Raw genomic sequence first — 12,948 nt, forward strand, 5'->3', positions numbered from 1 at the left:
CAGTGAGCATTAACATTTTAATTAACAAAATTCGTAAGAATCCTTAAACTCTTTTTTAAAATCCTCTTTAGGCACATCAGTTTATGGAAACTGCTCATAGGCAATGTTTTGATTACAAGGTTTAATTATAGAAGATTCCTGTGATTTAAAAAGCAGACACTCCTTTCTGCACCTTACAGGGCTTCATTAAAGCTGAACAAGATGAAACCTTAAACCCCATGGCAAAGGCACTCTATGATTGTTTTCTTTTGTCATAATACTTCTCATTTAATTACTATGCTAACAATGAGAAGTTCCAATATGCTCACTTAGAAACAGAAATAGGGAGTCTTTATGTATTTTTTTTTTGCAGCAAAAGGATCACTTGTCCCCAAGACACCAGGGGAATGAAGAAAGGTTTATGATGTTAACGAGGCACTGGTAACGTGGTGCTGAACCTCATAAACTTTGCAGTCAGTCAGACATATTTTGGGCAGTATAGGGATATATTAAATTTATGTGACCTTGGGTCTGTTACTTAACAAATTAACTTCTGAAATCTTCATTCCAAAATGAGAATAATAATACCTCCCTCATAAGCTAACTGGAAGATTAAATCAGATGAATGAATGGATGAATGAATACAAAATGTTTATTAATAAAGATAATTGTGTATTTATATGCCAAGGCTTTTATGAGGGTTTTTATGCATAACCCCACATATTCTTCACAAAACTATTAACATAACTTCCTATTTATAGGTATCCTCAATTGATTGGTAAGAAATCTGAAAATGGGTTTTTAAGCAACTTGCCCGCCCAAGGTTACAGAGGTCGGACATGACAGCACCAGCCTTTAGACCCAGGCATCTGGACTCAAGCCAGCGCTGTGCTTGTAACTGCTGTATACAGTGTCTGGAAATCTCTAAGTGTCCAATTGGGTTGCAATTGCGTTACTCTTGGAGCTTTTTCTGTTCCCACGGACTTCCTGTCCTTGCCTTACCATTTTCTCTTTGCAACATTTTTAATTACTTCCAGCTGTTTTCTTTTCATCTTCTTGTGTTAGCTTTTGGAGATTAGCATTCACACATGAGTATGCTTTATTTTTGCACATAAAGATACAAAAATTCTTTTTGTTTTTTTTAAACAAGGAATAAATCACTTTTCTCTACACCCTGGAAACCACTGTTTATTATCTACTTTTAATATCTTGCCAAACTTATGCATGAAAATAATATGTCTTGGGTATTTTAACTTACATCTCTTCAATTATGATATTGAGTGACTTTTAATACATTGTCTGTGCAGGTCTTGAATATCTTGGATGATTATTACTGTTCAAAAGAGAAGAAGAGATCCTTATACTTAAGTTCTAAGAATTTATTTTAAGATTAATAATAATTTTAAGATCTTTCACATGACATACCTCTATATCAAGAGGAAGATATGTCCTATGAGCTTTAGAACTCATGTAATTCAAGCTTCTTCTTAGAGTTATAAAACTGGCTTAAGTCAGATCTATCAGCTGAGTTTAAATAATGATAATTTCAATCAAAAATACTTATGAAAAATAGTGATTTATAATTATGATTGCTTACTTACAGCAGTACATTTTATTATGCAGATAAAACAATTTAAGGTGAACTTTTGTAGGATTTTAAGTCTAGTCAGGAAATGACTTCTGCTTATTACAAAAAGAATCATGTTTATATTTTCACGTGAAGAATTCAATTTTCTGTGGAAGGATCTGGAGACATGCCTTCATTTTGTGCAATAATGTTCTGTAGGTATATGCATAGCAGTGAATCAGAGTTTGTACTGGACAGCCATGGTACACTTTGTCCTTTCCTACTAGTACATTTGTAATACATGTGCCCAAAGGATTACATATTGTTTATTAATACATTATATGTCATTTCCTCACTTCACTTGGCTAGTGCTTTGAAATGGTAATCCAATCTCAAACACTTCTTTGTGGTCTATGAAATCATTTTTTTCCCCCACTGGCTTCTGAGGACCAGTGATTCAGTATTACCTGATACAGATTATTCTTTGTTCATCTTCATATGTTTCCTTTCCCAAGCATATTCAATTAGAGTCAGAATGTGAAAATTCATAAAAACAAGCCATTCATATGTTAATATATTAAAAAGAGGTATCTAAAATACTTTATGAGCTACATGCTGCTTTACAGTCTCCTAAACTTAGCTGGAGATGCTAGATGATCATGAAACTCTGGTAACCGTTTTTAAGATTCAGTGTTCATTCGAATCTACCATGCAAAATAGCCACAGGAACCCTTTCCTGTTGTTAACATTTTATAAGCACCAGTCCAGGGAAAAAAGGTGAAACACTAATCCTTGCATACTATACAGATAGCTAACCTATTTTATTTTGTCACTTAACTTTAATACTTTTTACAGTAAAATTATAAATTATAACTCATATAACTTAAAGTTGGTTATAATTATAATTAATAATTTCTTAAAAGTAAATGATAAATACCTTGTATGTCCTTATTTGGTTCAATGCTGATCTTCAAACTGAAAATTTTCAGTATCTATTTCAAAACCAATATTTATATTCATAAGTAAATTTATCAAGTATTTATTGAGCATTTACTATGTTTCTGGTACTAGTCTCAGAACTTGGAATACAGTTTTGAATAAAACAAAGACTCCTGTCCTTAGGGAACTTTACATTATGGACAGATAATGAACCATGAGGATAATAAATAAGTGTTTTATAAGATATATTAAAGTGTGATGAGGGCAATGGAGAAAAGAAAAAGTAGAACAGAGTACAGAGGATATAGAAGGGGAAAGGCTGAAGTGAGGAAGTTGTAAGTTTCCATTTTAAATATGATGATGTCTTAGTCTGCTTAGGCTACCATAACAAAATACCATAGGCTTAAACAACAGAAATCTTTCTCACAGACGCTAGAAATCTAAGAACTGAGTTCCAATCAATTTGTTATGTGGTGGGAGCTCTCTTCCTGGCTGGCAGGAGGCCTCCTTCTTGTTGTTTTCATATGGCTTTTCTCCAGTACATGCGCACAGAGGGAGAGAGCTAGCTTTCTGGTGTCCTTTCTTATAAGAACACTAGGTTTATTGGATTAGGGCCCAACCCTTATGGCCTCATTTAATGTTAATTACTTCCTTACTCCAAGTACAGTCACACTGAGAGGTTAGGGCTTCAACATATGAATTTTGGGGGACACATCCATTCAGTACAAAGGAAGCAGTCAGTGTAGGCTTCTTTGAGATGGTGATATTTGAGCAAACTTCTGAAGCTTATGAATGGGTACTCAGATATGCAAGGGAAATATCTTTCCAAGCACAGGAGTAAGCTGGTGCAAAAACCCTCTGACCTGGTATGTTCCAAGAACAGTAAGTAGACCAGTTTGGCTTCAGTGGAGTTAAGGTGGAGATGGAAGTGGAAGTCAGAATGATAACAGGGAATCAGGGAGTTAATGAAGGAAGGACCAGATCACAGAGGCCACTGGAAGGACTGTGGCTTTTCCTTGTGAGAGATGAGGAGGATTTTAGGTAGAAAGGTAATGTTTAAAAGGATTACTATTCCTGCTATATTGAAAATAGATGGGAAGAGAACAAGGATGGATACAAGAAGGCTTGTTAGGTGTCTATACAATAATGTATGCAAAACAAGATGCTGATCTGGCTCAGAATACAAGCAGCAAAGGGGATGAGAGATGAATACAGCTACACAAAGTTTTGAACAGTATAATGAACCCCCAAATACTCACTATTTGAATGTAATAATTTTTAACATTTTGTCATATTTGTTTTATTTATGCATTTGCTTTTTAATTTTTAGTATTTTAAAGTAAATTACAGAAAACATGATGTTCCACTATTCATTATGTTTCCCTAATAAGTATATTTCTATTATATTGTCACAGCTAAATAAAAAATGATAAATCCTTGATATTATATAATACGATATGCACTTTCACATCATCCTCAGATTTTTTTCTCATACTATGTTTGAATCAGGATCCAAAAAGAGGTTCATACGTTATTTTCTATTGTTGTGTCTCTTAATCTCTTTTCTTCTTCCTCTTTTTTTCCCCCATGTCACAGACACATTAAGGCAACCAGATAGATTGCTCTAAAGGAGGTCCCATATTCTGAATTTGTCTGATTGCTTTCTCTTGGTGTGATTTAATTTTTTCCTCCTTCCTCTACTTTCTTATAAATTAGAAATAAAATCTAAAAGTTTGAATATTCACAATTAACATTTTTGGCAAGGACATTTTGCAGGTGTTTCTGCCTAGATTCAAATACCTCTCTTCAGGAGGTGTATAATATCTGGTTGTCTCATTTCAATGACGTCAGAATTGATCAGTGAGTTTAGTTGTAGTGACAACATGATCCTTCATTGGAAAGTTATTTTTCCCCTTTGTTATAACTAGCAAATAGTCTGTAGGATGATAGTTCAGCATCCTGTTCATATCCAGTTCCCTAACAACCTTCCTCCTACTCATTAAGGATACATTTATGATTGTTACCTAAATCAATTATTTTATTAGGAGTGAAAAACTAATTTCTAATTATATTATTCCTTCCACACTTATTAAACTGAACTCTCTTGTAAAGAGGAGCCTTATTGCCTTAACTAGAACTTTTTTTTTAATTCATAAAATACAGTCCATCTGAGAAAGTTAGGGGGAAAATGCTTAATTTTTCCTTTTAAAGTATGGAAATGGTATTCTAGCTATAACCAGTGTTTACAAGTTAAAAGATTTTTGTAGATTTTTTATTTCTCTTTCATTGAATAATATTAGAACTTGTGGATTTTTATATATTGAATCTATTTCCACCAATTTCAGCTTTTATTCATTATAAAATTTAAAGTGTTTCTTCTTTGGCCAGTAGGAACTTCTGCAAGATGATCTTTCATTCTTTCCGTACCATTAGCCTTTGATAGCTTCTTAGCTTTCTTGCCCCACTAGATGTCCCAAATTCCTTTTGTTTTCTAACCACACTTTGGGATTACTACCTCTCCAACTTCCCCTCATTTCTTTTTTTTTAATGTTTTTTTTTTTGATAGAGTGAGACAGAGTGCCAGTGGAGGGAGCAGCAGAAAGAGAGGGAGACACAGACTCTAAAGCAGGCTCCAGGTTCTGAGCTGTCAGCACAGAGCCTGATGCAGGGCTTGAACTCACGAACCATGAGATCATGGCCTAAGCTGAAGTTAGACGCTTAACCAACTGAGCCACCCAAGCGCCCCAGCCCCTTATTTCTTTTAATGAAAAGTGTATGTGTTTTGAAGGTACAAGCAAGAAGATTTCCTCAGATATTGTGGATATGTTCTATGAGAGGAAGAGTCAAGGATAACTACAAAGTTTTTGGACTGAGCAGCTAGATCAGTGAGGTTGCCATCAACTAAGAGGTAGAAAGATTGCAGTTAAAAGGAAGGAATTATAGGAGTTCAGCTTTGAATATTGATTTTGAAATTTTAATTACATTTCTAAAGATGTATATTGGCAATTGCATATTCATGTCTGGAGTTCAACAGATAGCAACTAAGTAGTCATCATCATATAGATGAAAATTAAAACCGTGAGGCAGCAATGGGCTCACTGAGGTGGTAAGTTTAGATAGAAAAAAGAAGAGGTCCGAGGGCTGAGCCCAAGATTTAGAAGATCTGGGAGAAGAAGTGGAACAATCACAGTTGTACACTTTATTAGCATTCTTGAGAAACATTCCAAGAAAATATATTTCTGTGTTTTGAGACCCAAATAATATTTAATAATTATAATTAATAATAATGTTATACTTCTTGCTTTTCAGGTGAAGGACTTTCAGAAAGAACTGTAGAAATTATTCTTTCAGTCACTTTGTGCATCCTTTCAATCATTCTTCTTGGAACAGCTATTTTTGCATTTGCAAGGTAAGATTTATTTGTACTCTCATTCCTAAGATGCTTATGGACATTATTCAGTCATAGTCCAATCAGGAGACAGAAGCCCCAATAGTTACTAGAATGGGGAATATTTAATTTAAAAAATTGCTAACTTGTAGAAGTAGTTAATTATCATAAGGGGTAAAAGAACTCTAAAGGCTCCAGAAATAGCAAGTACAACAAAGCAGCTGCTCTCTCAAGGGTGAGGAAGAATGGACAGTAAAAGAACTAAGAATTAGAAGAAGTCTCACTCCAAAGTTTGACATGGAATGTCTACCACAGGCACATACAGCCTATCACCTATCAGTGGGCAGAGAAATATGACAGAGGGAGGGGCTGGAGCTGTTCTACTGAAGCTAACGATCATTGATGGAGAGTAGACAGGCTGGAATTGGTCTGTAGAAACAACTCACTCTTGCTGGATGACGTGGGTGGCTGAGCTACTTGGAATCATTTACCAATGGGAAGAGTCTGCACTTAGGAGGCAGCTAGCACTCACAGAGGTGGGCTGCTGGGCTTCCACAATGAATAATGATAATGCAGACCTGGAACACACCAGGGAAGTATCTCCCTGTCCCTCTTGCCTTGAAGGTCACTCTAGTATTCTCGATTGATAAAGCTTAACATCCCACCGGCTGGCAAAGGGGATGTATTAGGGTGTGGAGCCTAGCTTCAATATCACAAAGCAGGACAAAGAAAGGCAGGTTTAAAACTAAGAGACAATAAAGTGATAACAAAAAAAGCAGAAGGTGCCAGGACTTTTGTGTATTTAAAAATAATTTATAACTATGATAGATTTAATGAAATATATTTTAATCAAATCTAACTTTTAAACTATACAGAAGAGATCATTTTTACATGATCTCTTTTGAGATCATGACATTTAAAGACGTCCATCTTCCTTACATGATGAGCCCCTTTTTCCTGTTTACTTTACCAATGAGTCTGTGCTACATTTTCCAAGGGCCTCTTTAAATTCTCAGTATTAGCCTCCTAATTCCCTTGCCATTTGCAGGGCCTCAGGGGAAATCTTAGTTATGGTCCTAAAATCCAGCCATAAGGTAGATTGCTGAGTTAAAGGGCCCTTACATTTGCAAAAATAACCATGACACTAATTTCCTAAGTAGCTTAATAGGCCCTGTTTTTATTTTACCTGAAGAATGTTGTCCTGTATTCTGAATTCCCATCATCTGTTTCACCTTGCACCTGTCAAATCATCATTTTGATGGCTAATTTGAAGAACTCTTGAAAAAAAATGTTTTTTTCTTACACTGCATACTGTTCTCAGAGTCAGCCAGAAGATGGTGAGAGAAAGTCATTATTCTAGTTTTAGAGACATATAATTTGTATAAGATATCTTCCTTCCAATATGAATATGGCCAAGGCATACCCCTCAGGGACATGCCTTGGTCACATTCATATTGTTTCCTTGCTCTAAAATCTCTGATTTTTCATTTCCTTACAGGATGAACTCCTTATGTGGGCAAGAAATACTCCCCTCTTACTTACTCTCTACAAATTCCCAGCATACTTCTCTTTGGCCAACTAGGTCTGTTCTCACCAGAACATTCCTTAGGCTTTTATAGAACTCTGCTTTTGTTCCATCAACCAGAAATGTGCTTCCTCCTCCTTCTCATTCTGGAGCATTCAAATCAAATCTCACTTTTTTACTTCCTAACAATACTAATAGTTGTCACATGAATTGTAATTTGGATTTTTTCTTTTTATGCTTTTTCTACACTTAGATCTTGCCTCTCAACTAAATTGTAATGTTCTTGAGCATAAGAACCATATTTTATACTTTCTATACCATCCTTAATACATAACACATAATAAAAAAATGTTTGTAATGTGATAGATATAATAGTATCACTAGTAACACACCATACTGTGTCAAAGAAGGGTAAGCATGGAAAGGGTGTAAAATGATAGGGCCTTGATTAGATTCTCAGATTCATGTGACTTTTATCTTTGAACCTGAGTTTTCTAATGTAAAGATAACAATATATGCTTTCAATATTTGTGTAAAAAGCCAATGAGACAATTCAAAAACATATTTCCATGCATTTTCCTGCATGTATAAATGTTTCACATATATAAAAACAATGGGACATTGTCTTGTAGTATTGGTGATGATAGCAATGAGCTATTTCCACTTTGGCACACTTTCTTTTTATGACAAATCTGTGAGACAGCTAGAGAGAGGAAAAACAAGCACACGGCATTGGTTTCATTTGCTCTATATTTTAAATTTGCCGACGACCAAAGCCTTGATCAACTAATGCTCATCAAAATTTGAAATTTCACCAAAGCAACATGTTAAAGGAATATGGTAGAATAGGTTTATGGAATTAAAGCAAGAAAAAGAAGTTGAGTAGGTATAAATTTGCAACATATTCAGAGAAATGACCCCAACAAAGAAATTATTTGACTAGTATCTTAAAAAGAAAACAAAACCTAAGTTTATATGCTTTCTATGATACTTCCTTTTTGGACTTTACTATACTTATTTTAGAATTCGACAGAAGCAGAAAGAAGGTGGCACATATTCTCCTCGGGATGCAGAAATTATTGACACTAAATTCAAGCTGGATCAGCTCATCACAGTGGCAGACCTGGAACTGAAGGGCGAGAGATTAACGCGGTGAGCACACTCCTCTTGGCGAACAGTGGTTCAGAGGGCCTGGAGCCATGACCCTATTCTGACCTATGCTTGTTGGAAGTGTTTGTGGGGCTCCTATTTACACAGGTCATAGAGATCTTCTTTCAAAGGGTGACCTCCATCTTCTGCACACTTCTCACTGGTGTTCGGAGAATCACTTAATCTTCCTTATGCTTTGAGTTCAATATGAACCTTGGACTATAATATTCAACCAAGCTTTCTTTTTCTTTCTTTTTTTTTGCCCTGAAACAAATATTTTTACACATTAAGCCTTTAAAATTATGTTTAATAATTTACTTCATATGATTTCTTTTTATGGGTTTTCTGGAGGTATCCATATTTTTAATCACAGTTTTAAATAAATTTGTAACTACTTGATACTATTTATATCATATTTATAAAAGCCTTTCTCATAGCTCTTTTTTTTAGTGTAAAATTACATTAAAAGTCCAACTTGTGTATTAACACTTTATATTTTAAGTCGCTTAGTATTTAAAAATTAAATACAAAGTAAAAATTACCTTTGGAAGGAAAAGTGTGCCATCGGTATGTATTGGAAATACTAAAGTGTTTAATTTTAGAGTATTTTAAATCCTTTTAAAATCATTAAAAAATATTCTAAATGTTGGCACATTTGAAAAATGTGTCTATTAAGATAATTCATCAAATTCTTAATAAAAACTGTCATCAGGTTATTATAACAAGTTTAGACCCAATATTTTGTGATGTATGTAAGCACATTATAGTTGTTCCAAAGTATATGCACAACACTTCTGTACTTTAAAAAATTATTATTAACTGTTGAAATATGTCATCAAAGTTTTTGAGCTCAGAAAGGAATTGTTTATAGTTGTCATTTAGCAAAGCCGGTCTTTACCAAATAGATTGACTTTGAAAGAATATTTCCAGCATGTCTAAAAATATCTAATATGTGCTATAGTGGGAAGTGCCATGTGATAAGCAGGGCCCTTCCAAATACTGCAAGATGAAAGCTATTCAGTATTATCACTAAATTAGAAGGAAATCTGATTTGTTAAAGAGAAAAACTCACTTCTTTATATTTAGGTATTTACCTTTGTTTATATTCTAATAAAGGTTGTATCTATGGATGCAACAAAATGGATAGTGCTCCAAAGAACATATGTAAGATGGTTATATATTACCTAGGACATAGTTTTCCACATAAGAAATGTTACATATAAAAGATCAAGAGGTCCTCAGGGTAATCTGCCCAAGTTAAGCCACATCATAGGAGTAATAGAGCATTCCAGTATTAGGCTATATCTCGGTGCTAAAAGGGTCATCCTTCATGGTAAAAAGAAATTTCTTCTCCTTTCCCTCTGGAGCCAACTGAATTTCTATAGTATTTCCCCAACTCCCTTTCTGTACCACTTTCTCAAATTTTTGTGCCCCCTCTACAGACCTCATTCTCTTCTACACCCAAAAGTACCCGGGATAAAACATCAACTCTCTCAGTGCAATTAATTTTAGTTGTTTAAACAATTTAGTTGAGTCTGTTCCTAATAAAATGTGAACTTCTAAGTATCTAAACACTTCTAGGGCCTTATTTTAAAAGAATCTTCATTGATCTCCCAATAGTCCTTAGGATGTAGATCTTTAGGAGATATGACATAATAAAGTGAAAAAAGTCAGTCAGTATTAAAGTATTCTTGATGAAGAAGGTTACCATTCTAGGCAGGCTATGGTGAGGTTAGATCCCCTAAGCTCTGTGTGTTTTTACAGCTTGCCCTTTCCTGCACTTCTGAACACAGCTATTATCTAAACGCTGTAGGATTTTTTTTTTCTTAACAGTGTTTGTCATGGCAGCTAAAGGGAAAGGTGGATAAGGACTGCATAGATTGTTTATTATTGGGTTTTTATAAATTAGGGGCTGCCTTACTTAACCTTGACTCCTAATTATTTGTTTTCCTGTTCCCATGTTTATTTACATATATGTGGCTTTATTTGTAAATTGATGTAGAAGTGTCTTTCAAGTATATTTCAAATAATTTTTATTTACTTTTGCACATAGAAAATTCATATATTGCCCCCAGTAATAGCATAGTTGGAAACTTTAGTTTCTGTGCTTTTTCCTTTCTCATTTTTTGTTACAATTCTAGCATTACTGACTATAAAACATTCTTATTTGTAATTTCAATGACACATAATAATATCCTTTGCTTGATTTATTGCAGAAATTTATTAAAATAGCTAGCAAGTTGTTTGAGTATTAACTCTTCATTACAGAGATCTGTCTCCAGCTTTACTATTTATTGAAGGTTTTTCATTTAATAAGATCACTAATACATTAGATATGAAGTCTAAAAAAATGGTAACTAACAAATCCATAATTAGTCATGTGTACATATACAAGGGACCGTCCTTCTGTGAAGCTCTAAAGCTCTTCACTTGTCTTTGAGGTGCTGGAAGATCTAAATCTATTCAAAGTCATACAGGTCATGAGAGTAGAGCCAAAGAGACAGTATATTCTGAGACTAAAGAATCAGAGCATTTGAGTTCATTTGTAAATTGTTGAATAACTTATGTCATATGTCTGTGTTATTTGCAGCAAAGAACTTAGATGATTTCCTTTAAATCTACCCAGCTAACATATGCTGTTTCTACTTTTGGCTTAGACATGGTCTTTCCCCTCTAACCTGCCCACTGTCTTCTAGCTGGCTGGACAAGCAGTTTTCCTCAGTGTCATATGTCTTGACATGTCCATAAGAGAAATGATAAAAGAAGAATATCTAATCAAAATATTAATTTTAGGGATTATCTAGTTGACAAATGGTCATTATGATGCTTGTACTAAATCTTGTCAAGGACTTTTTTGTAGTTAAGAAAGTATTTATTTTATGACACATGCCTGCATATGTGTTTATTTTATGATACATGCCTGCATATGTATTTATATGTTGAGATTCATCCTGTAATTTTTGTATGTGCAAACTCTCATTATTTAGTTATATTCTACATTGTTGCACAAAGAATCTGAAGAAGAATTCTGGCACATTATACTTTTTCTTTGTGAAGGAAAATGAAACTCAAAAAATGATTTAGTACTCTGTAACTCCATGAGAACATTCAGGATGGGCCAAGATAATGTTTTAAATTCCTATTTGGAATGATAATTATATCATTTCCTCATGCACATTTTATATTTAAGTTGAGACGATGCTAGATGTATTTCTTAGGAAGAGTATCTAATATTTTGGGCTCATCTATTCCATATTTACCAGATTAGAAAATGACCCTCGGGGTTTGTTATTTGTAAGCAAATGAACAAAACATTTTGTGATGGCTCCTTTGAAACACAGCCATTTAGCCCATGAAGGTGAGAAAAGTTTCTCGGAGGAGATATTGGCAAGATCAGCAAACATTCAGGTGAAGCAGACCTGAATCTTCAAGATTGCAGAGACCAGCTGGTCCTGTGACTTACTTTAACTAATTTCACTGCAATACAAACTCCTTTTCCAAGAGGGTTATAACACTTAAAATTAAACAACCCACCAGAATGTTCACAAGTATTTTATTGACACTCGATTTCTTCCAAGCCTCAACTGTTCCCCCCCAATTGTGTGCATCATTCCATATTAATTATCTTGCCTGTTTTACTTGAATGAATGTAATGGTGCATTAATTAGACTCAAGGCCCAATCATGAGTGGAATTAAAATTCTAACAAAATAAAGCAAACAACTGAATTGCTACTTTAAGAGTATCTTTCTTTCTTCCATAACTTTAAAAGTATGCTTTGAATTTTTGTTAAATGTATACGTCTTCAGGAAGCTTACCATTTAAAAGAATTCTGTGAATGTGCTTTGTAAACTGTAAATCAGAATACATTTGGAATTGTTATTGTTATTTACAATCTTTATACAAATTATCACTTCAGCATACTTTCACATAGAGGGTTTGCTAACATAATAATAGCTACTGTTTATGAGCAATTCCTATGTGTTAAATTCTGTGTGTAATGATCTCACTTAACTCTTTCCTTTGTGGCGGGTACTTTTAATCCCATTTTACAAATGAAAAGCAAAAGATATTTAACGTTTATTTATTTTTGAGACAGAGAGAGACAGAGCATGAACAGGGGAGGGGCAGAGAGAGAGGGAGACACAGAATCTGAAACAGGCCCCAGGCTCTGAGCTGTCAGCACAGAGCCCGACACGGGGCTCGAACTCACGGACTGTGAGATCATGACCTGAGCCGAAGTTGGACGCCTAACTGACCAAGCCACCCAGGCACCCCGAAACAAAAGATACTTAGCGAATTTAAGTAACTGTCCAAAGTCATAGATCTAGTAAATAAGAGAGCCATGATGCTAGCCTGGGTTTGTTTGATTTGGAGGTTATCAAGGTACGCCTGTATCTCT

General features: G+C 34.5%; 1 protein-coding gene across 1 annotated transcript in view; it reads left to right on the forward strand.

Moving 5' to 3' along the window:
- PTPRQ (protein tyrosine phosphatase receptor type Q) overlaps nucleotides 1–12,948 on the forward strand; it is a 204,133-nt gene that overhangs the window by 150,122 nt on the left and 41,063 nt on the right. The window contains exons 33-34 of the mRNA XM_047867339.1: nucleotides 5,795–5,894; nucleotides 8,422–8,550. Coding sequence (XP_047723295.1) covers nucleotides 5,795–5,894; nucleotides 8,422–8,550 — 229 coding nt within the window. The remainder of the gene's footprint in view (nucleotides 1–5,794; nucleotides 5,895–8,421; nucleotides 8,551–12,948) is intronic.

This window comes from Prionailurus viverrinus, chromosome B4 (genome assembly GCF_022837055.1).
Source record: "Prionailurus viverrinus isolate Anna chromosome B4, UM_Priviv_1.0, whole genome shotgun sequence".
Taxonomy (NCBI): Eukaryota; Metazoa; Chordata; class Mammalia; order Carnivora; family Felidae; genus Prionailurus; species Prionailurus viverrinus.